The sequence below is a fragment of the Pseudorasbora parva genome, chromosome 2, assembly GCF_024679245.1.
Source record: "Pseudorasbora parva isolate DD20220531a chromosome 2, ASM2467924v1, whole genome shotgun sequence".
Taxonomy (NCBI): Eukaryota; Metazoa; Chordata; class Actinopteri; order Cypriniformes; family Gobionidae; genus Pseudorasbora; species Pseudorasbora parva.
Genome location: NC_090173.1, coordinates 20,038,045 through 20,063,804, shown reverse-complemented (window position 1 = coordinate 20,063,804; position 25,760 = coordinate 20,038,045). Strand labels below are relative to the sequence as shown.

The 25,760-nt window shown below is 37.0% G+C and overlaps 1 protein-coding gene across 1 annotated transcript; it reads left to right on the top strand.

Moving 5' to 3' along the window:
• The first annotated feature begins 412 nt into the window (after window positions 1-412).
• zgc:171844 (uncharacterized protein LOC100151763 homolog) lies at window positions 413-19,132 on the top strand. Its single transcript, XM_067428823.1, has 6 exons — window positions 413-671; window positions 8,004-8,127; window positions 10,638-10,711; window positions 12,304-12,418; window positions 15,146-15,216; window positions 18,429-19,132. The coding sequence occupies exons 1-6, from the start codon at window positions 593-595 to the stop codon at window positions 18,545-18,547; spliced, it is 582 nt and encodes a 193-aa protein (XP_067284924.1). The 5' UTR covers window positions 413-592; the 3' UTR covers window positions 18,548-19,132.
• The last annotated feature ends 6,628 nt before the right edge of the window (window positions 19,133-25,760 follow it).

Below are 25,760 nucleotides of genomic sequence, written 5' to 3'. Positions count from 1 at the left end.
ACATAAGGGCTCATTAAGGTCTTTATCCACCACTGAAAACATGTTTTTGTATATTATATTGCATTAATATTAATAGATCCATATAAATGCTACCTTCCTTTAAGTAGGTCTGTAAAAATCAAAACTGAAAAGATTTCACTTTTCAGTGGAGCCGCATATTAGTTTTTAATGGTCAATGCGATGCTGTAAAATTTGCATATTTTTAAAACTTAAACGGGTGATGTAACAATCCAAAAATGTTCTATGACATTGAAAGGTTTAATTTTAAATGCAAGGTATATTTGATCTCAATTAAAAATGCAATTTCAAAAGGAAAAGGAACATTTATCTTAAACATTTCACTTTCACAGGGTGGCGCTTTCAGGTAATGGGAGAATAATTGTGTTGAGCATGACAGTATGTGTCACACACTCACAGCATCGATCGGCAGCAGGTGCGAGCGCGTCCGCGAGCGCGCGCGTCACTCTGCATCACCGAGGACATGGAGTTAAAACCCCCCATCAGTCAAACTGCTCTAATTCACCGGCCGGAAAGCAAAGCAGCGACATTCTGCACCAGCTGAAACTTCAAGTGTGTTGTGGAGCTTCACAGCATGGAGAAAGGGCGAAGCACCTCTAAACAGTACGGATCTCTGGATCAAACAGAGCTCTGCGGAGAAACGGGAAAACAAGGTGAGAAGAATATTCCTTCGTCTCTGCGTTTATGAAGGTCTTTAAGTGCTTTCTCGTTGCCTGGTTTACTTGACTTCATTTTGACGTACTGTATGCAAGACAAATATTACTTTTATATTGATGCAGTTCTTTTTAGTGTTGTCAACTTGCTTAGAAATTAAATAATTTAGTCCCACTATAGGCTAAAGTTCAGCAGCGTATAAGGCATTTTTATTTAATTGTTTGAGAGTGCAATTGACGCATTTCTTTTTAATACAAAATATACAACAGGACGCAATATTTATAAGTATGAGCTAACTGTTTTTATTGTGAATTCTGAAACCATAATGTAGTTGCTTTTCAGAATTGTCCTTACTTACAATATATTTAGTGAATATTAATTGGGTTAGTAATATAGCCTATTTAATAGACTGCTCACCTTTTTGTTTAAGCTGAAGTGTTCTAACATTTCTTTGGACCAGATGAGCATGTTTTTCCCTCATAGGAAAGGCAAGACTACATTTTAAAGTAATTTTTTCTGTTAGGTCTCTGTATACCTTCACCCCAGGGAATGCAATTTGCTCAATCCTGTTTTTTTTTTAATGATCCAACAAAGGAAATGCAATCATGTTTTTATTATTATACAGATAGTGACAGCAGGGTGGAAATAGTGAGATTGCTGAGGTTTCTTTGGGCTGCTGTGACTGATCGTGACTAAAGAAATCCCAACAAACAGAACTTGTGGAAACTAAGTGTTTACCAATGTATCAGTAAATACTTGTTTGTGATGCCTGTTCAACAGTTACTTCTTAAAATATGTTCCGTCTCACTTTAGGGGAGACAACAGACTAATTAGACCCGATATAGTCAGGCTATATATATATGATTAGCCCACTTATAGCAAGAATAAAGCCACGGTTACATGTTTTGTGCAAATTAACTTACGAGATGTATGATATTCCATCTTGAAAGCAAAGTCAACAGTGATTACAAGGTGTTTGTTATCATTTCTTTGATTAGAAGTCAATTACATTTTCACTGACAGCCCAAATTTTGCCTGGACGTCAGGGCTGTCTGGACGGCTATTAGATGTCTTTTACACACAAAATTGCTGGCTGGGTACACAGGGTGTGCTCAGTTTATTTAACTAAAGGCCATTCGATTTGAAGTGATAATTAGTGATGGAAAATTTAATGAATTGTAAATTCTAAAAACATTAGGTACTAATATTTTGAAGAATTGTAGCTAGTACACTGTAAAAAAAAATCCCTGTAAAATTTAAGGCACAGAAATGGCAGGTGTGGTTGCCAGAACTTTACTGTAAAAAATATGGTAGCAACATTTTAGATTTTACAAATTTAAGTAAAATTTACAGTAAATAACTGAAATAATGTTGAATTACCAACTTATTAAATTACTAATATCTGTTATATGTATATATGTATATTTGATATACAGTGGGTACAGAAAGAATTCAGACCCCCTTACATTTTTCACTCTTTGTTATATTGCACCCATTTGCTAAAATCATTTAAGTTCTTTTTTATCTCATTTATGTACCATATTGACAGAAAAACACAGAAATTTTGACATTTTTGCAGATTTATTAAAAAAGACAAACTGAAATATCACGGTCCAAGTATCCAGACCCTTTGCTGTGACACTCATATATTTAACTCAGGTGCTGTCCATTTCTTGAGGTCTCTGGAGAGACCTGTAAATGGCTGCCCACCAACATTTACCATCCAACCTGACAGAACTGGAGAGCATCTTTCCCTGTTGCATCTTTCCTAAAAATACTCATGGCTATATTAGATCAAAATGGTGCTTCTACTAAATACTGAGCAAAGGGTCTTAATATTATTTAAATGAAAATACATAAAATGTGAAGTGTCATGCAGGGAATTCTGGGAATGTCACGGTTTTTCACTGTAAATTACAGTGAAAAATTACTTGTTTTTTTTTTCACTTCCAAAAACTATGAAAAGTATTTCATGGTTTAATGTAAGGTTAAATCTATTACAGTTATTCACTGTATATAGTAAGGGAAATTTCTGTTAACCAGTTAACTGTTTTTAACCGTAGCATTTATACAGTCTTTTACCATTAAAATCACAATAATTCTTTACTGAGAAAACTTCACAAAAGACACAATCTCACTATAAAAGTAGTACATGCAACTCTGTAGCTCTGTGTGAAGAACATACCAAAACTGAAGCCATTATTTACTGATAATCTTCTCCAGTGGGATGTTAACCTCGTAACCAGATCAAGTCAGTGAGTTGAACACAGACGTCTGGTTTGTGAACTAGATCAACTGCATGATTTGTTGGAAAGATTTGAAATGCTATCACATAAGACTGAGAGCAAATCTTTAACAGATGGGCTCCTATAGTATAATGTGATGATGCCAAGATTAACCCTTCTGTTAAAATCCCATCATTGTTTAATCATGAGGCACACAATATGGCAAGGCTTTAATTTTGGATCATGCAATTAAAACTGTTACAGAAACATTTAACTTCATTAACTGAATAAATTCAGTTCTCCTCATGACAATATGCCACAGCAAACAGCCATGTGAACGGTTAAATCAGAGTGCGCCGCTCAAGAGATTTTTATGCGAAACGACCGAGCAAATTGAAAACTGTCTTTGTGATTCAGCTTTCACAACTGAATATCTGAGTAAATTGAATAAGAGAAGTCAGAGGAGGTTCATCGCAGATGTACGAGTCTGTTAAAGGCTTTCAGTTTAATCTAATGTGGTCTGGGGAGTCTCAACTGTTAGCCAAACCGTGGTGCGCAGCTTGTAAGGCGCTTCATTGGGATTCTGATAAAAACATACATAAATTGCGTGGATTAACACTTATCTGTACGAGTTTAAGTTATGCGTCCACCTTATTGTTTTTGTCATGTCTTTTTTTTTCATTTAAAGGAGTCATGAACTGCACTTTAAAAAAATATGTCCTCTGAGGTCCACTTTTACATAAAAGAAAATTAAAATTAAACTTAATTTAAAAGGAATATAGGCTATTTTCAAGTCGACTGTTTTTGTAGTGATGCCATAGAAGACTCATTTTTGTTATCCTAAAGAACCTTTCACTCAATTTTAAAAGAACCATTTTTTCTTAGTGTGGAGAACATTTTGATCTTGTTCCACTTTAAAGGACCTTTAGTGGTGTCATGGCATTTAAAGAATCATAAGTGAGTATTCCAAGAGAAGCATTGAACCATTAGCGTGAGATGAAACACCAGCGCTGACTTTGCTCCAAACAAACGTTCTTTGCTCCAGGCACAATCATGCAAATCCACTTCCTCTACAATACTTTGGTATGTAATTTAAATTGATGTAATTTAAATGTGGTTTCTAGACAAGCCTTTGAGGGTTTCTTTAACTTTAACCTATATCAGAAATCTGTGGTAAGACCCGAAGACCGCCGTTCACAGGCACTTCTTGTTAAATCTGACAGATCTTGACAGAACCTGCATAGAAAAGTGTAAGAAGCTCCTTAGGCACATAATACTTTAAATCTGACTAACTATTTAGATGACATTAATGGCTAGGGTTCACCTTTGAGGAAAAATACAAATAAGGAGATAAAAAGTGCAATTTTCCTCACATATATTGGGCTGGAGTGCATGTTCCGTAGTTCTTTGAGTTTAACTTTAATTTAAAGTTGAATAGTTGATATCAAGAATTCATATGAATAAAAGTCAAAACTAGCCATACACCATTAAAAATAAAGGTTTTTAAATGGTTCTTTGGCAGGGTGGTTCCACGAAGAACATTTAATATCCAAAGAATCTTTCCATTGCACAAAAGGTTCTTTGTAGTGCAAAAAGGTTCTTTAGACTATAAAATGGTTAGAAAAAATGGTTCCTTAAAGAAGTTTTCACAAAATGGTTCTTTGGGGAACCAAAAATGGTTCTTCTATATGGCATCACTATGAAAACCAGTTTTTCGTTCTTCCTGGCATCTTTATTTTTAAGGGTGTACCTGGTGACCAGCTTTGCATGTAAGGAGGATTAAACAAAAGGGACATTTATAATAATCCGATTGTGTTCGTCTGAAAGAAGAATGTTATGCAGTATACACCTAGGATAGCTTGAGGATGAGTAAATCATGAGCTAATTTTAATTTTGGGTGAACAAACACTTTAAGCACAATTGTTCCTGAAAAAAAAAAAATTATGTATATATATATATATATATATATATATATATATATATATATATATATATATATATATATATATATATATATATATATATATATATATATACTGAGAATTGAAAGGAGACGGATATTTAACAATATTGAATTGTCATTCAAATCTCACAGTGACAGTATATTTATATATAACTCAGAATTGAAAGGAGAAAGATATAAAAGTGCTAGTTGGCGTGAAAAGCTTTAAAGTGAAAAGAAAAGAAGAATAGTCAGTCCTTATCAAGTTCAAGCAGTCTTGTACGACAGCTTTATGCACAAGGTTTCTTCTGAATCCTCTCTGACATCGTACCTGTTCCCTGTCAGAGTATCACTGTTGTTTTGATACATGAAGCTGTGAATTCATGTCTGTCCCACAGAGTTTGCCATGAGTGAGACTGAGCAGATCTGACACATGGGAATAAAAGTGTCAGGGCTGATCTGAAACATTTGGGTGGGCGACAGTGACTCTCGGCACTCTGACCAGACCACACCAGAATATCCCATAATCCTTCTCTTGATTTATTACCCCTGTTTTTCATCACTCTTGTTTTCTGCTGGTGGATGAGGATGTTTTTTGTTTAAATGTCTTTTCTCACTGACTGTCAGGCAATTAAAAGCCAATATCTGCTCAGCGCTGAGGTGAGTCATAGCTCATAGTGTGGAGCGATGGAGGCATAAAAGACGTGCCTTGTATTGGAACAATCTCTTCGTTCTTTGCAGCCTTAGAAAAAGGTGTCAGTGTCAGCTGCGAGTAAAAACACCGATAAAACCTTCCAGAAGCCAGAGTATTTCTAAAAAGTTCCTATTTTTTCTAAAGTATTGTAATGTAATATTTAGAAATACATTATCAAATGAATAAGCACTTTGATAAGTCCTAATCTAAATCCCCTTGGTTGTTTATTTTGGCTCTCGTTTGAGTCTGTAGGGCAGAATAATATCGCTGTAACCTTTTGGTAAGTAAATCTGGCCAAGATCAAATATAAATCAGGTTTGTCTATTATATCAGAGAGATATTGTTCACGGGGGACTCTTAAATCATGATAACTTGATAAGAACCGAGTATTATAACAGCAGACTCCCGTAATAAAGATGCCCAAAGGAAATTAACCGGATGCTTATACATGCTTTTTTTTAGGGCGCACATGTGCAAAAAATAATTACATCACTATAATGTTCCTGTATAACTTGTATTATGCTTTTTGTATTTTAGAAAAGGACAGCAGTAAAAAAAAAATGTTGAACAATACCAAGAACCCATATAGGATTCTAGTAAATATGTCTAATAACTAGCTTATAGTTCATATTCATTTCAGTTTTATTTACTTGTCATGCATATGTGTAAAATAAGAGAAGTTGTGTTGTGTTGTTAGCACTGTGTGTGTGTGTGTGTGTGTGTGTGTGTGTGTGTGTGTGTGTGTGTGTGTGTGTGTGTGTGTGTGTGTGTGTGTGTGTGTGTGTGTGTGTGTGTGTGTGTGTGTGTGTGTGTGTGTGTGTGTGTGTGTGTGTGTGTGTGTGTGTGTGTTTGTGTGTTTGTGTGTTTGTGTGTTTGTGTGTTTGCGTTTGCTTTGTCGATCTGCACCAGGGATCACAGTGGCCTGCCAGGCTGGGTTTTGGGGGTCAATCGCATAGTTTTGAAATCCAATAACTGTGTAAAACTGAAGGCCTGGGTTGTTGCCATAGAGACAGAAGTTTATTTCATGAGGCATTGCAGTTGTTGAACGCATCATAGGATAAGCCCAATGAGTCATCGGAGGATACGGACCGCCTTGCTGTTTTAGGGTGCAAAACTTGGCCTTTTCTGCTGTTCTTCTCACGGCTAAAAGGCTTTGCAATGCAGACTTCAAATAGAGAAGATGAAATGTTAAAAATGAATGAGCAATGCATGTGCACATGCAATACAAATGTTTAATCATTCACAAATAAAATATTGAGGGAACTTTGTTTTTTTCTAAATGATGAATCTGATCAATCAGATAATTCCTTTGGGTCATACATACAAATCATACAGACATACTATATAGAGAAAGCACTGGTCCTCTAAAGAAATGTTACATGCGATGAAACGAAGATGTTGGTATGTCACAGACTGAGTGACCAGAACATTCTCACCCACCCTCGGATTCATGCAGAGTTCAGTGATAACACCAGCCCAATTAGCACAGTGACGAGCGTCACACACACACACACACACAAGGCATGCTGCATGACTGTCACCCAGCTCATTGGTCTCTGCCTGGGTTGAAACGTGGCTGGGCTGCTTGTTAGCTGATTCCAGATAAGAGAAGCTCTGCTTCTGAAGAAAAGTGTGATGAAAAATTGTTATTTTTATCTTCAAGGGCAACAGATTGGATAAACAGTATGACGATGAATATACAGTATCTAATGCGAAGTTTGACTAGTGCTTGCCATCAGTTTCTCTGGTTTTTCTGCAATTGTACTAAACTGCAAATATTATATTACACTATATTAAAGCGTTTTTATTTATTTCGTTTTTATTTTTATTTTTATTTTACAAAATGCCAAACTTCATCGTAAAATTTCTTGTAAACAAAATTCGCTTTTTTCTTACTTGACAAGAAATACTTGACAACGCGGGACTTAAATGTGGTGGTGGTGGTGGTGGGGGGGGGGGTAGTTTATATAAATGACCCAAAATTTCAATTAATTTCCTTAAAGGAAGTGTATGTAAGACTGTGGTCAAAACTGGTACTGCAATCACTTTCAAATGACTGTAGAGCGGTGTATCCCCTCTCCCCCTCCCCCCTCTTGGTATTTTCTCCTTAAAACCAAGTAAACCAAAGACGGTCTCAGAAATGCACTTTAACTGCCTATCTTTTTTCTCTCCTACTATCCCAAACCAATCCTGTCAAGGGACCGGGCGGGGCTTTTCCTTTTGGTGAACGGGAACATGGTTTGTGTAACAGTAGCAATACATTTGCATGTTCATGGGTCCGGGTATACTAAATGAAGCAAGGGTATAGAGCTACATTCAAGCTATTCTAAGGCATGAAGAAATGATTTTCACAGAGAGAGAAAAAACATTTCAAGAAAACGCTTTATAGTAAAACTGGATGGTAACAGCGAATGCTGGCATGTTTCTGTAATGTGCTTGATGTGAGTCATATGTGTGTTGTCCCTCACAGCTGAAGAGGATGTGGTGTCCATGGCTGATTCCACCATCACTGTGGAGGACATCGAGGGTGAGCTGTTCAAAATCGAGAGGATAAAGGATGCGCTGGTCCGGAAAGAGTCTGAGCTCAGATATATGTGAGTGAGGTTTTTTGAACGAGGTTAACTGTGCACTTTTACTATGGCAGGATCTGAGATGGCTCCTTGAGATTGGAGGTCAGAAGTACAATGGTGTTCAGGATCATACAGTATGTCAGCTTGCACTGCATCATGTGATATTATGTATCCTTCACTGTTTTGCACTTCTGTTCAATATTAGACGGCAATAGAAAATATAAGTCAATGTTCCATAATTCACTGCAACACAGTGAAGGTTACATATTACCACACAATGCACTGTAAGCTGACATAACCCAATAAAAGATACCATATTGCCATACACTGATCAGGCTGGCGTAATATTATGATCACCTTCCTAATATTGTGTTGGCCACCCCTTTGCTGACAAAACAGCCCTGACCTGCCGAGGGTGTGCTGTGGTATCTGGCACCAAGATGTTAGCAGCAGACCCTTTAAGTCCTGTAAGTTGTGAGGAGGGGCCTCCATCGATTGGACTTGTTTGTTCAGCACGTCCCACAGATGCTCGATTGGATTGAGATCTGGGGAATTTGGAGGCCAAGTCAACACCTCATACTCATTGTTGTGCTCCTCAAACCATTCCTGAAGCATTTTCGCTTTGTGGCGCATTATCAATACCCTCCATAAGGGTGAACATGGTCTGCAACAATGCTTAGGTAGGTGGTACATGTCAAAGTAACATCCACATTGATGACAGGACCCAAGGTTTCCCAGCAGAACATTGCCCAAAGCATCACACTGCCTCCGCCGGCTTGCCTTCTTCCCCAGGGTTCCCCAGGGAAGCGACATACACGGCCTTTCACGTGATGTAAAATAAGTTATTTTATGCTTATGTTCCCACTGTGGAGGACAGGGGTCAGCATGGGCACCCTGACTGGTCTGCGGCTGAGATGCACTGTGTATTCTGACACATTTCTGTCAGAACCAGCATTAACTTTTTGAGCAAATTGAGATAAAGTAGCTCGTCTGTTTGATCGTTCCCCACGTGCATCACTGAGCCATGGCCACCCATGAGCCGGTTCACCACTCTTCCTTCCTTGGAGCACTTGTGATAGCTACTGACCACTGCCGACCGGGAACACCCCACAAGAGCTGCAGTTTTAGAGATGCTCTGACCCAGTCGTCTAGCCATCACAATTTGGCCCTTGTCAAACTCGCTCAAATCCTTAAGCTTGCTCATTATTCCTGCTTCTGACACATGCCGTTATTAACAGGTGTCGTGATGAAGAGATAATCAGCCAGTTTTATTCACTTTACCTCTCAGTGGTCATAATGTTATGTCTGATCGGTGAATGCATGAGCTCAATTTTATTTTTTTACAACACTGATCTTTCTGAATGTCTGGCAATATTTAAATATGGGGCAACTGACATACATTTTCTGTTAACAATTACAAATCTCAATGAGGTATTTCTTAGATACAGAACTGAAAGGATATGCTTAAAACTGAGACATAAAAACATGAATAATATTCCTGCCATTGAAAAGTATTTCCACAGATTTATCATCGTTATTAGTACACTGGGACCATGGAGAGGGAAGTACTAGGGTTCATTTTACCAACAGAACACTTTAATTCTACAAAACTAGCAATGCAATGGAAGTGAAACATCTCTGGCCACTATTGACATTCATTATGGAAAAAGCATCTTGGACCTTCTGCAAAATGCATAGACTGTAAAAAAATATGGACGTAGTGTCCGTGACGTCACCCATAGGATTCCGATAAGCCGCTCTGAAGCTTAAAGTAGGGTCGAGCTGGGAGTCACCATCTTGCGAGCGAGTCATCGCGTGTCACTCCCGGATAACAGAAAATGGGCAAATAGGTGGGACGTGGGCGGAGCTTATTTTGCTCCCTTCTGGAGCCTGTGCCCTAGTGGCCAGTCAAGGAATTGCAGTTTACAGACAGCTCGCGAGAGGTTGCCGCTTGGCAAAGTGTTAGTTTTTTTTTGGGTGAGCTATGTCTTTAAACAGAATCATAGAAGGTGTTTTTTGTTCAATAACTATTTGAACAAAAATAAGTGTAGCAAAGATCCATACAAAGCAGGAGTGTGAGATACAGGCATAGACAAAATAAATGCAGGGAAAATTGTTGCAGGGAAAATTCACTGCACTTATTTACAACAATAGCTTCTGATGGGAGTCAGAAGATGGGAGAGATTTGTTTGTTATGGCAGTAATATGTGTCTGCTGGAGTTAAACATCCACTGCAAATGTGTTGTTATTTGTGTGTGTATTATAGCAATGTAAATACTACCTAGCAAAACATGTGATCTGATTTTTCATTCCCGAACAGAGACTAATTTGGCATCAACCAGTGAAATTTGTATCGATAAAACACGGTTTTAACACTTGACTGGAAAATGTTTTGCGACATGCAATACTGTATAATACCTTCTGATGAGGTTGTGAGGTTATTTTTGCATTCATTTCCTATAGAAAGAAATTTCGACAAGTGGTTTAAAGAAAAATCTCAAGCGTTTTTCTTCCTTTTGTTCCTCATTCCTCAGGATGGATGATATCCAGTTGTGTAAGGAGATCACAAGGCTCAAAACAGAACTCCAGAAATTGGTTTCCATCCCAGGTATGTTCTCAAAAAGATGCTGTACCAAAATATGAAGCGTTAATATATTGCTGGATGATCTCATTCTCAGTGGTGCAGCTTTTATTTCCCATCATGTAGAGCAGAGACGATGAGCAGCCCCCTGATGCTTCAAACCGCTCTGAACCGAATATCACGTGTTAGATACTTAATAAATATCGTTTTTTTTTTACTTCAGTACATTGAAAGCTAATCTTAAATAATTTGATTCAGCTAATATCTACCGGCTGCGAGAGAATCAGAGAAACCAAAAAAATATATATGAAGAACCAAAATGATTGGCTGTCCTAATACGTGTGACTACTTTTTAATCTCTGCATGCTCTTCTGGTTCTCTTCAATATCATCATTTATAGTTCCTTCTTTCATGTCAGTCTCTTTTCAGCACATGGTTGTGACATACTTCACTATAGGTCTCCTGTTTCCAAGGAGATGCACGAATGAAGCGCTCACCACGCTTTGTTTACTGCTGAAATCTCATTTCGCAAGTGCATACCAAGCTTGCGCTCACACAAGAGGTTATTTATCTAAGCCATCAGATAATAATGTCTCATACACTGTACTATCCCAGCAGGAAACAAATCACATTCTGGTACTAGTGGTGTCCATTTATTCAGAGACCTTCATGTCCTATCTGGCTCATCTGTGGAGTCAGGATTTTGATATGCTTTGGTGTTATTTGATCATATCTGTCATTATTTACGCATGTTGATCTAAACCAGAATAATTTCCTTTTTCTTCAGCGTGACAACAAACTGAAGAATATTCTTATTTTCAGCATCATAACTCCAGTCTTCAGTGTCACAAGTTCCTGCAGAAATCATTTTGATATGATGATTTGATGCGCAAGAAACATTTATGATTATCAGTGCTGAAAACAATTGTGCTGCTTAATCATTTTGGCAGAAACCTTGATTTTTTATTTATTTATTTATTTTATTCAGAACTCTTTTGTAACATTATAAATGTCTTTAATGTCACTTTTGATCACACTGTCAAAAAATATTTTTAAAATAAGGTACCTGATTGCCTTAATTTTGAGTTCAATTAAATTAAAAATTTGAGTTAATACAATTAACATTTTTAAGAATCGACAAATTTATTTAAATTGTATTCAAATATGTAAGCATATTGGGTAATCTTAGTTGTGATGATGCAGTGAGACATGCCAAATTGTGCTATTTTTATGATTTATTAAAAAAATTGTGGTTTAGATACAATAATATTTTGAGTTTCTATTTATTAAACAAATTTCCTTCATTGTATCAACTCAAATTTTTAACTTCAATAAACTCAAAATTTTAAGGCAACCAGGTTACTTACTTTTTTAAGTTAAACCAACAAAAAAATAAAATAAAAATCTTACTGACTCCGAACTTTTGAGCAGTGGCAAATATTGAAATATGTATATTCTAATATGTGTTTGAGATCAACATCAGTCAGGACATCCTGGGAAATATCTTATTTTGTGTTGCATGGAAGTAAGATCATCATACTGGTTTGGAATGACATAAGTGTTAGTGGATATCGTTTTGATTTTGGGTTAACCGTTCCACCCGTGTCTCCTTTCGGCAGACAAAGACAAGTCAAATGAGGACAGACAGCGTGAGGAGGAACTACTTCAACAGATCCAGAAGCTGGTGGAGACGCGGGACTTTCTAGTGGATGACATGGAGTTTGAGAGGCTCAGGTCAGTTTTAAAGAGCCGCCAGCCTTCGGGGACAGGAACATGAGCTGCGACCCTTCAGATTGCCAGCTAGCATGCGTGACTATCTGCCCCAAGAATGTATTTTGTGCCTCTTGTGGCAGGTTCCCTCATCTGTGAAGACACTGCAATCCAATTACCCTCCTCTTGAAGCCAATAAACCTCACCACGGCCGTCACACACACACACACACACACACACACCTCACATCGCGCTCACAGACGGTCCCAGTGGCTCTGATTCTGAGAAATGTGAGAGATTGATTTGCAGGCAAGAAAGAAATGGAAAGAAGAAATTTTTTTTTCTTCGGTGTGTTGGGCTGATTGCCATCTGCCAAGACCTCTCAACTACGTGTGTGTGAGTAATAGTGAGTGACGCACGCATCAGAACCCAGCACGAATCAAGTCCTCACAGTTTATTCATGGGATAAATGAGCCGCTGTCACCCACATGACAAGCAGCTATTACACGGATGGATGGTGGAGAGAGAAAGAGACAGCGAAAAACATTCGAGCACTCTCAGCTTGCACACTAAACCGATGTGTTAAGAGAATAATTTGATTGTTTGGAGTGTGAGTGTGAATGTTCAGTGTCTCACTTCAGTTGTTTGTGTTTGTGTGTGGGTCTAGTTTTAAATTGCAGAGACTTAAAAAATAGTAAATCTTGTTGCATTTTGGGGGAGCAAACAATGGAATAAAAAACAATGGCCTTATAAGCATGCTAAATAATATCTTAATTAAAATATAAAAATGCAGAAAACTTAGTGTTATGGTTAGGTTTAAAATTAGTGATATATATATATATCTCAAAATATTATAGGTTGGAAAAATGTTTTGCGGGGGGTGGGGATTCTCCCCCAGAAAAAAGATATATATATATTTCATAGATGTGATTTCCTGCATTATGGGGCCGGCCATCTAATAAAAAGGCTATATTCATTTAACTGCCATAGAAATCAACAGTTTCACAGATGATGATAACGAACAAGTTGCATGTTTTTTATGCTCCATGTCCAGATAGAAAAAGTGCCGTTTACTAAACGATTGATTGGGCCAGACAAAATTACAGAAATCACCCAATTACTTACCGTGTCTATAGTCTAGGGCATGCTGAATGACAATAAAAGTGAGTGGGTCCAATATCATTGGTCTTAAAAAGTGGGTGGGTCTTATCCCACCCACACACAATGGTTCCGACGGCCATTACATACATACATACATACATACATACATACATACATATATATATATATATATATATATATATATATAAAATCAAGCGTGAATACACACACAGTGTTTTCACGCTTGAGTCCTCTTTAAAAGAATGGACTCAGAATCCTTTAAGTGGACCAAGTGAAAAAGGACCCATCCCAACAAGTAAATTTGTTCATTTATATTCTATTTTCATAATAATATTACTAATTTTGCACATGTATTGCAAACTTTTGGATCTGCCCAGAGCCACTTTAGATCTGCCATAACCAATCGCTAACGTTTGGTTGTGACCTATGTCATCTCAAACTAACATCAGCGTCATCATTCTCAGCCACTCCTTCTGTTTGCTGACTGGACCGGTTAAAGTTTGATCAGAGAAAACCAGAGAATAAACTGAAAACCCAGACGGAGTACTGAAGGAAAATGAAAATTGAGCGGAAGTTTGCAGGAGGGCGGAGCCAGGCTAATGTTTTACCATGCCGAATATCAATCAAGCTTACTGCAGTTTGCAGTGTTTCATAGCTACTGAGCGAATGTACAGAGTAGCAATATAACTTTCAATGCATCTAATATGATAAAACAGCCCTGCGTTGCCATTACTCCACATACACATGAGCGGAAGCGTTCAAGTCATCATCAAGCTATGCCTTTGTTTTGAATAAGTGCCCTCTAGTGGAGAAAAATTACATGTGGCTTTAAAGGGATACTCCAGCGTTTTTTCAGGTTGTTCCCTTAACTAAGACGAGTTGGCACGAATAGTTTAACGATCAAGTATGGTGACATAAAATAAAACATGGCGCTTTTCTAAGCGTTTTAAAAAGGAGAACTATAATGTATGGCGGAATAGCACTTCTGAGAGTACTTCGACTCGGCGGAGTAAAAAGTCCCGGCTGAAATATCCTCCCTCACATCTCCCCCTCACGGAGGATTTTTCAAGCAGGACTTTTTACTGAGTCGAGTCGAGGCACTCTCAAAAGTGCTATTCTGCCATACATTATCCTTTTTAACCCGCTCAGAAAAGCTCCATGTTTTATTTTGTGTGAAAAAATGGTGGAGTATCCCTTTAACTGAGTAGTTAAATGGTTGTTTTCTCTTGTACCATTTAAATGGTTGGGGTCAGTAAGATTTATTTTTTATTATAAAACAAAGAAGTATATATTCAGCAAGGATGATTTCAGTTATCTTTATATTAGATTTCTGAAGGATCATGTGAAACTGAAGACGGCAGTAATGATGCTGAAAAATCAGCTTTGATCACAGGAAGAAATTACATTTTAAAATAGAGTAAAATTGGAAATAGTTCTCGTAGTAATATGTCACAATATTACTGTTTCACAGTTTGTTATCAAATAAATAGCCTTGGTGAACTTTAGAAACTTTTTTCCAAAAACATTAAAAGATCTTACTGTCCTCAGACTTCTGAACAGTTGTATTGACATAGACCTCTGTATGTGTTCGTACATTTACCTTCCTGACGCCTGCTATTCTTCACTCAGAGAGCGAGAGGAAGACAAAGAGATGGCTGACTTCCTTCAGACAAAATTTCCCAACAAGTGCAGCATGAAAAGTATGTAAAAGTGTGTGTGTGTGTGTGTGTGTGTGTGTGTGTGTGTGTGTGTGTGTGTGTGTGTGTGTGTGTGTGTGTGTGTGTGTGTGTGTGTGTGTGTGTGTGTGTGTGTGTGTGTGTGTGTGTGTGTGTGTGTGTGTGTGTGTGTGTGTGTGTGTGTGCGTGCAGAGTTGTGAGCTCAAGGCCAATCCCTTAAACCTCTGTACAAATTAACATCATAATACATAAAACATTCTTTGAGCATCTCCATAATTGTTTTACTCAGTGCCCGTTTAAGTTTAATGAAAATGGAAACTAGAGAAGGGAATAATGAATCTGCTCATGTTGTGGTATCTTCAGAAGTGTGAATGTGCTGTTCTCAGGGTGTTAATAAGCTGACTTCATTTGTTTTCTTTTAGTTCACAATTAATGAGTTTATTCAGAACTGGAATAAATACATGAAAAGTACATGGATGGCAATTAGAATTGGGAATGTTTGACTGCAAGTTAGGAAACACACACAATCGAATTTTAGAAAGAAAAATCATTTTAAAAAGAATTAGAACATCTCACAAAAATCTACCTTAATTTTCACTGCTGCTTTATAAAGGTGTATAAACTGAGCTTTCCACCCAAAGAAACATATTCTAGATTTATGTGTGCATGGCAACATAGGACCTGGTTATCATTTACATTTTTCATTTGTATAACAAGCAGCTGAGATTTTCTATCACTCTTTAAAAAATAAAGGTTCTTTATTGGCATTAGTAGTTCCGTGAAGATCCTTTAACATCCATGGAATTGTTTTCAAAAAAGTTATTTTATAGTAGAAACCTTTCTTTAGATTATTAAAATGTCCTTTGCACTTAGAAAAAAAAATGGTTCTTTTAACCTCTGCAGACCCTGTCCGAAATGACAGAATCATGTATATACTTTATATTTTAAATGTCTGTGGAGGAGCTCTGACCTCATATGTGGTACCATTGGACAGCTTAGAGTCTCTACTTTCTGGAGATATGCATCACTTTGGCATTTGTTTTAGACAAAGTAATGTATTTACACTAAATTACTCTGGTGCCATTTCTGCCTGTATTTGGCCTACCCAAATTGAAAAGCCTCCCATACACACATACAGTGGTCTAGGTTCAAAATTTTGGTGTTATTTTACAGGAAACCCTTTGAAGTTACATACTGCTAAAAGTAAAAAAACATGTAAGTATAGGTTTTCTGAGTTTTAGTAACAACCCACCCCTCCCCCTCACAAAAAAAAAGAACAGTCCCTCTTTTTTCCAGTATTTTCTGGAGTGGAAACATGCAGCCAAAATGTCTGCAGGGTGCTAGAGCTCTCAGGGCCACAGTTATTCTTTCCCAAATGTGTTTGGACAGCCCAAACTGTAACTTGATCTAACTTCAAAGGGTTTCTTGTAAAATGACACAAAATTGTGTATTTAGACCCCTGTATTGGAAGCCTTTCAATGTAGGCCAAATCCAGATGGAAATCTCCCAAAATGGTCCCAGAGCATAGGTTCTTTGGGGAAACAAAAATTGTTCTTCTATGGATTTGCTGTGAAAAGCCCCTTTTGAAATCTTTATTTTTAAGAGAGTGATACATAAAATTTAACATACATACAGTATAGTATATAGCAACCATTGTTGGCAAAAGTTACTTTTAAAAATATTGCATTGATCCATAAATAAAGTAATACACCCAAAGACCTGCCCCCCCTTAGTTATTGTTGCATCCGACAAGCCATGACACGAGTACATATTTCACGCGGTAAAAAAAAAAAATCCATCACAGAGCTAAGAGGACACTGACAACACGCCAGCTGACGAGACAGAGAGGGTTACATTTTATATGAAACAAAGTCTCAGCTTTCAAATGTTTTCATTTAAGAAATTCAAACTTCTATGTGTTGTGACAGATTGCTGTAGCTCCTCAGTTCAAGCGGCATATGAACCAGTCATCTCTTTCTAATAGTTATAGCACCAATACACATGAATGAACGTCAGAAGATATGCTGTTTCAACCATGAAAATACGTCAGTACACACCCTTTTATAAGTTCAAGTCCACCAATGTTAATTTACTAAATCATCTGTCGGAGTTTGATTGTTGGACAAAATGGCAGATTTGGCATTATGATTGGTCAGATCGCCTGTCAATCAATTTCTAGAGATTGGAGAATATTGTATACCCTTTATGGAAATAACGCCCTTTAATTTTGCGTTTTTGTTCTCACCTGGGCTTGCTTGTTTGGATTTTATTTAATTTAAAAAAATTAAGTAATATTTTTTGGCAAATGTAAAATGACACCTAATGAAATGCAAATCCACACCTGTACAGTAGAGGGCGCCGCTCAAACAAACTTTTCAGCTGTGCTGCCATTCTAGATCACAGAAGAATAAACTTCAACACTTAATTCAGCAATAAAAAATAAAAAAAGAAACACATGTCAGCAGCAAAGAAGTTCTTTTATAAAGTGAGATGAAATACATGAAGGACATATAATCATTGCAGGTTTGCGTAATATTCTGAGTTTGTGGTTTTTATTCATTTTAAAGAATACCGGGTTTGTTTTTGTGCAAGTGAGTTGAGTAAATGCTCACATTCGTCTAGAACTACAATAAGCGTCATGTTCCCACAATAGCACAAACAGCGCCTTGGTGCTTACTCCTGATTCCTCTCAACATGAGGACAGAGCTGTCTGTCAATACAAAAAAAAAAAAAAAAAAACACTAACTTGCATTACTTATTTGAAAAAGTAACTGTAATTTTAAAAGTAATGCATTACATTACTTATAGCAAGTAGTAATTTGATTATTGACACTGATCGCAAATCTCAAATGATTGATTGAACTTCGCTGATTCAATTCAGTTCAAATCAGACTGAGCTGAACTGTTCTTCAGTTCAATAATCTGAAAAATGTTCCTGAAATCAGTTCAGTTCAACTCAAATAAACTGAGCTCAAATCATCTGAACTGTGCTTCTCAAATCAGTTCAACTGACATCAATTCAGTTTAGTTTTATTCACTATTTTACTAAAGTGGACTAAACTCAGCTCCATTCCTCAATTAAATTCAATATTCAATGCTCGACAGTATTCAGAGATGCTTAGAATAATTCCGAGAAGGTCACTGCATTTCTCTCTCTCTCTCTCTCTCTCTCTCTCTCTCTCTCTCTCTCTCTCTCTCTCTCTCTCTCTCTCTCTCTCTCTCTCTCTCTTTTTCAGGTCACACCAAGGACAAGAGAATGACGTCCAGAGCCCAGCAGACCTCGTCTCCTTATGTGACCAAGACAGGAGTCACTCTGCTGAAAGAGTGCTGCGGCTTCACCTGCTCCGTCATGTAGAGATACGGCCATGGAAAACAGGAGAGAGAGAGAGAGAGAGAGAGAGAGAGAGAGAGAGAGAGAGAGAGAGAGACAAGTAAACAAGCCCTCCGACCCGTGATTCAGCACAATATTTTCAAGCATTTTCACATTTCATAACAGAAGGCAGCTCATGGGCACCCAACCGATGTGCATATTATGCAGAATTATTGCATTTACCTAATGGAGAAGATAAATAAGGAGTGTGATGGTACGGTGTGTCCATTTCCACAATTAACCCTGAGCTGTCTAAAAGCAGAAGACAGGCTGGATTCCCATGAGCATTTGTCAAATTGTAACTCTTGCTCTTCCTAGCACATTATTTTCTCCTTTCCTTCTTGCAAAAGAGCAAATGATCTGTTGTGGAGTTGCCTCACCTGCCAACCACAATGTATGTCACCACCAAAAACACTGACATTGTCCTAGGAATTGTGATAAGCAGATTTTGGACAGCAGTTAATCTTTGAGAATGTTTTTGTTCATTAAAGCACATTTGGATGCAGAAGGGTTATAATGGTTAACTTCAATTAAAACCATAAAGAAAACATTTTCATTATTTTAATTAAAATAAATCTTAACTGACATAAACTATATATATATATATATATATATATATATATATATATATATATATATATATATATATATATATAATATAATAAAAATGTAAAAAAACAACCCATTTAAAAAAAAATTAAGATTAAGATTTAAGATTAAGAAAATTAAGATTTTCCTCAATTATGACACTGGCTGGATCCAAAATCGCATACACTCTTGAGTAGGTAGTTTTTTGAAAGGGATGCGCTATATATTATGAATGTGTGTAGTATGAATGTAATCTTTTTTATTTGCCATGTTAGCCTTATCATTCCAGTTGTGAGTTATGTTGCTTCATTCATAAATCCTCTCCCGTGGCCTCATGGGATAGTAAAGTGTCAATTGTGTGCACACTTCATAATCTCGTCGGAAGTAGTACTAGTAGGTCCGAGGACTTTTTGCCTACTCTTTTATGAGTACTGTGAATTCAGAAATACTTTTTCTGTCAAGTAATGTTTTTCACCTACTATATAGTTGGGGAGTATACGATTTCGGCTGCAGCCAATTCGTTTTTCCTGAAATACTGGGTACCACTTTTAAACGATAGGGGGCGCTGTTATGCATCTTAAAGTAAGTGACTAGAGATACAATAATAATTAATTGACCCTAAAAAAAAATATGGACCACGCATCTTCACTACCTTCCACTGGAGACAAGTGAAGCCGACAATGCCAGAATAAGCCGCTGATTTGGGACCGAGTCTGTGCAGTAGAGAACAGGAAGTAGAGCTGTGATATCAAAAGCCCACCCACACTCTCACAGATGCAGAACAATTTATGATGTCAGTGTGACATCAACAGTTAAAGCAGCACTAGGTAACTTTTCAACCTTCATAATATATTTTCAAGACTCTTGTGATGATATATCGACTTACAATAGGTATAATGACACGTCTGCCATAGCTTGACATAATCGTCTGTCATAATCGTACTTTTAAACTTCGAGTTTCGGGTAGTAACCCGAGAAAAAAAAAGAACTACAAAATTCGGCTGCTTTACGGCATATACGTCACTTCCACCAACACCCACACTTCCTTAAATTCGGACGTGCGAGCCCAACTTTGTTCGTCGGATAATATAGTCATGTCCGAAGCAGCAGAGACAAATAAAAAAGAAAAGGTTTTGTTGGAGGAAAGCAATAATAGGAAACAAAAAAGTGATGGGATTAAAGGCAGGACGAGGATCAACATGTGACCAGCGTTTGCTCGTCGGCGTGAGCTGAAGGAGGCGTGCCCGACCGATGCTGTCATGCTTGTTACGGTGATTACCTACCACTCAAACATTGAACTGAAGTATCATATAGATTCTGTAAAACGGTAACCAATAGACTACTATAATGACGCTGGCTTGTAAACGTGAGCATCGTGATTATTTGGCGTTTGAAAAAAATAAAACCCATGAAATTATATTCATATGACATGCTGAAACATAAGCCACTGACTGTACCTGGGATGAAGACATTTCCCAGCGACGCCGAAGAACACCTGTATGTGAACTCCTCCTGCAGTGTTCAGGAGAACTGTTAGTGCTGCACCAACCCGCGGGACGCTTTTATGAACTTATTTGGCCCGCACCGCACCACTGTATATATTTTTACCACCCGCCCCGCACCCACGACCATTAAATAGACATACGGGGTCCGCGGGTTATGAGACGGCCCGCGCATTACTAGCTCAGGGTTATCATGTCAACAAATGCACATGCGATGGCATCCCCTGTTGTAGAATGACAGAGCTTAAGACAGTAGTTGAGGACATTATTTTTTCCCAACTGTAGGGGGACCCCGAGAGCAAAAGTTGCCAAGTGCTGCTTTAAGGAAATATATAAATTAAAGCTAAAGCTCCAATCTCCTCCTGAAAATTCCCTAAAAAAAGCCAGTGCCTCGGTAGGTGCATTTACATGGAGCACTCCATATAAACACCTCAATTTGAATAAAAAATGCCCAAACCGAATGAAACTGTAATCGGTTTGAGAGGGGTGGGGATAAACCTTTACATGAACCGATCAAATGAAAATTTTCACCATGTAAATGACCTGACCCGATCACTTTTGAGTGTTGAGTCCACAGCTGAAGAGTCTCACACCAGGCTATAATGTTGACAAGAGAGGAAAGTAAATTTTTATGAGGGGTAAACTTTTTATTTTGTAAGAAGTTATGAAGATAATGTTGGAATAATGACAGACACAGCCTGGCTACACCCTCTCATCTTGACAGCGTTTGTCCCAGGCACTTTTTACTTCAACTGCGCCTGACAGAAGATTTAATTTTTTCTGAGATGATTACACTTTACAACAAATAAATAGCTTTTATAAAACCGTATAAGTCCTGGTGGCCGTTGAGAGTTGCTATGGCATCCTTGAACACATTCCAGCTGCTTTAGACAGCATCAACAGAAGCGACAGAACAAACTGCTCTGTGATGATTATTACGATTGAAAGTCAGCACATGCAAACCCCAGATCGGTTTAGATAACGCCTAATTTAAACAGTCCACTAAATCTTTCAATCGGAATGATTTTAATCGGAATAATAAAAAACTGCATGTAAACGTGGCTATTGTCTACTTCACTCGGAGAAGCCGTCAATCTTAGCTGTCAATCATGAGGTCACTCCCCCCGTTTATAGCTATAAATAACAAACTAAAACTAAACTTATTTTAAGAACGGACACTTGAAACGACATTAGCGTGATAAATATAATTTGAAGTGTAAATTGATTGTTTAGTTTGTCCCACGTCCCATTAGAATACATGAGCACAAACATTATGAGCTATACCGGGACCAACCACCTGGGGGCGATCGAGACACTTTGGCTTCACTTTTGCAGGACGTGTGTTAAAAACCTTCACAAACGTTTCTTAAATTTAGATGTACTGAGGAGCATTAGCAAGTTTTCAAATGATGCCATATAACTGATCAACAGAGACTTTCAGAAGATCTGCGTACTAATAAGGTGAATGTGCACCATTGCTTCTGACTTCTACTTTCACATTTTACATCTGAATTTGTAACTAATGTTGACGAGAGCTGTAGTTTTGTGGTGCCCAGCTTGATATAATTTAAATGCAGTTTGAAAGTTTAAACAGATTTTATATTTCCCTAATTTCAGTTTGTTTGTAATAACGCTTTATCTTTCCCCACTGTTAAGTGTTTACCTATTTATATTTACAAATCATGTACACTGCTGTTCAAAAATTTGGGGTCAGTAAGATGTTTCAGGTATGAATCATTTTATTCAACAAGATGCACTGAATTGATCTACAGTGACAGTATAAAATAACTTTTATATTACAATTAAAGATATTTTAAACAAATACTGTTCTTTTGAAATTCATTCATCAAATATTCCTGAATTAAAATTTATGAGTTTCCACAAAAGTATGAAGCCGCTCAACCATTTCAACACTGATAATAATCATAAATGTTTCTTGATCATCAAATCATCATATCTGAATGATTTCTGAAGGATCATGAGACACTGAAGACTGGAGTAATGACAATACAACTTTGACATCACAGGAATAAATTACATTTGAAAAAAATACTCAAATAGATTTATTTTTAGTTGTAATAATATCTCAAAATATTGTTAATTTCAGCTTTGGTGAGGAGACTTTTATTAAACAGTTTTTTAATTTATTAAATGACCCCAAACTTTTAATCGATCGTGTATTTATGATGCATTGTTTTAACTAAATGGTGTTTATGCAAAAAAAAATATATAATAATTCAATAGTATTTTACCTTTACAAAAGACCTCAAATTTTGAAACTGAGAAATGTGTATGAATATGTGCAACAAAAATATTGAAATATAATGCTGCTTGTCTGTGCAGGGTTTTATGTGTGCTGATGCTTCTATTGTTATTTTAATGTCTCTAAATGATATTTTTCCACTAATGAATATAAAGTAATTCTGATGGATAAACCGATAATGCTTCATTGCCTCGTATATTATACAGACTCGAAAATCATCTTTTATTGCTTTATAAAAAAAATGTTTTCATGAAAACCAAAGGTTTCAAACTTAATAAAACAAACTGTAGAATAGTCTGACCTTTAAGTTTGAATTTGAACATTCATTGACCATTTTGTTGAATAAGTTTCTGGTCCTAAAGTAACAAAAGTGATTATGTTGATTTCGCATTAGTGAAGAAAAGTCTTTAATAAGCCAAGGTCACTGAGTGTATTGACAGGCTCCTTATTACCTCTGGAGGCAGGAAGGAAGCGAGGAATTACAGAAAGTAAATAAATGGCTGATGAAGTCAGATCTGCTGGTATTTTGAATGAGCAGACTCTCGCTCTGGACAGTATAATCAGGATTGAGTTTCTTCATCAGACTCTGGCAGAGGATGCAGCGTCTGTGACATTTGTGTTGATTGGCTGAAGACCGTCCTCAAATCCAGCTCATTTCCCATGTCACTGCTGGCGCTATTGTGTGTGTGTGTTTGTGTGTGTTTGTGTGTGTGTGTGTGTGTGTGGGGGGGGGGGGGGCATGTTTTTGTGACAAACGAGGACACAAATGTGTATAATGACATGGGTATGACACAGGTATTACAAGGAGAGGGTGAAATATGAGGATTGGCCATGTCCCCACTTTTCAAAATGCTTATAAATCATATTTTTGTTAGAAAGTAAAAATGCAGAATGTTTCCTGTGATGGGTAGGTTTAGGGGCAGGGGCAGTGTAAGGGGATAGAAAATACAGTTTGTACAGTATACAAACCATTACGCCTATTGAATGTCCACATATGTCACAAAAACAAACAAGTGTGTCTCTCTCTCTCTGTCTCTGTCTCTGTCTCTCTCTCTCTCTCTCTCTCTCTCTCTCTCTCTCTCTCTCTCTCTCTCTCTCTCTCTCTCTCTCTCTGTCTCTGTCTCTGTCTCTGTCTCTGTCTCTCTCTCTGTCTCTGTGGGGACTTCAACCTGAATGCACACAAACTTATGGGGACATAAATTAAGGCCCCCATAGGTACAACAGGTTATAAATCATACAGAATGAGTTCTTTTGAAAATGTAAAAATGCATAAAGTTTCGTGTGTTGCGTAGGTTTAGGGGCAGGGTTAGTGTAACAGGAAAGAAGATACAGTATAAAAACCATTACGTCTAAGTTCACTTTCTCCATGGTTAGTTCCCGGAAAGATAGCGCAGGTGTGTGACAGCAGTGATGTGTTTGGATGATGCTGTTTGTCCTTTACACTGTAAAACAATATTGTTGGTTTAATTTTAAAAAAGTAAGTAGCCTAACCTGGTTGCCTTAAAATTTTGAGTTTCTTTCATTTAAAAATTTGAGTTGATACAATGAAGGAAATTGGCTCAATAAATAGAAACTCAAAATATTGTTGTATCTGAACCACATAAAAATGTGATTAATCATGAAAATAGCACTATTTGGCATGTTTCACTGTCATCACAAATAAAACATTTTCACAAACAAAATCTTTTAATAATATTTGAATAAAGGTTGTCGATTGTCAAAAATGTTCATTGTATTTATACTTTATCAAAATTTTAAGGCAACCAGGTAACTTATTTTTTTAAATATTTTTTTACAGTATATGCAAATTATGACAACCATAATAAAAATCTTTTAATTAGTCTTGACGTGAAGTTGATTTTTGGCATTCAGATGAAAAATGTAATGGTAAGTCATTATTCAAATGCATTATACACACTCTAATCTTACTTAAGATTTTCTTTTGCTTTCTGTAGGATGGACGGGGAGTTTTTTCAGTGTTTTATGTGTGTTATATGCACGAGTTATTGACTAGATTCATGGAGGAGTTTAATTTTTTTTACTTTAATTTTCTTTAGACCTCTCAAACTGTCTGTTTGAAGATATACACTTCCATTTCAAAGTCTAGACTCGGAACAATTTTTAAAAAATAAATCTCATGCTCGCCAGGGCTGCATTTAATCAAAAGACAGTGACAATGGATAAATATTGTGAAATATTATAAAATATATTCAAATAGAAAACTGTTAATTTATTCCTGTGATCAAAGCTGAATTTTCAGCATCATTCCTCCAGTCTTCAGTGTCACATGTCCTTTAATCATTTTAATATGATGAATATCAAGAAACATTTATTATCATCATCAATGTTGCAAACTTTTTGTGGAAACCATGATACATTTTTTTCAGGACAGTTTAAATAACACATTGTAAATGTGAAATAGAAATAGATTTAGTTTGTCTTTCCACCTTTTCGTCTGTTGATCTGCATCTCACACAGATAAATGAGCAGTGAGTCATCATATCTGACTCCTTCAAGTTAATTACAGGAGGATGTTTCTGTGAGTCCAGATTTTTCCAGGTATAAAATATTGCTGTTCAGCTGCCATTTTCTTGCCACTTTAATTATCTGAAATTACATGCAACTCAGTGTATATGAAAAATTAAGACCTTGAAATTAAAAAGTTACAATATAACGAACAATCCATCATTTTGATTTAGTGTCTGTTGTGTTGTGTGAACCTCTGACCTTTACAACAGCAGGATTTTACGCCAGTGCCACAGGTGTTGGCTTGCAATGCTTCGCCATAGTTCAAGAGACATACGCCACCGTGTGGTTGATCATGAAAGTTACAAATTCTGGGAAT

Excerpts from the sequence above, each read along its gene's own strand:
- zgc:171844 (XM_067428823.1), top strand. The coding sequence starts at position 593 with ATGGAGAAAGGGCGAAGCACCTCTAAACAGTACGGATCTCTGGATCAA. Across the intron at positions 672-8,003 it reads CGGAGAAACGGGAAAACAAG|CTGAAGAGGATGTGGTGTCC; the intron begins GTGAGAAGAATA and ends TGTCCCTCACAG. Across the intron at positions 10,712-12,303 it reads GAAATTGGTTTCCATCCCAG|ACAAAGACAAGTCAAATGAG; the intron begins GTATGTTCTCAA and ends TCCTTTCGGCAG.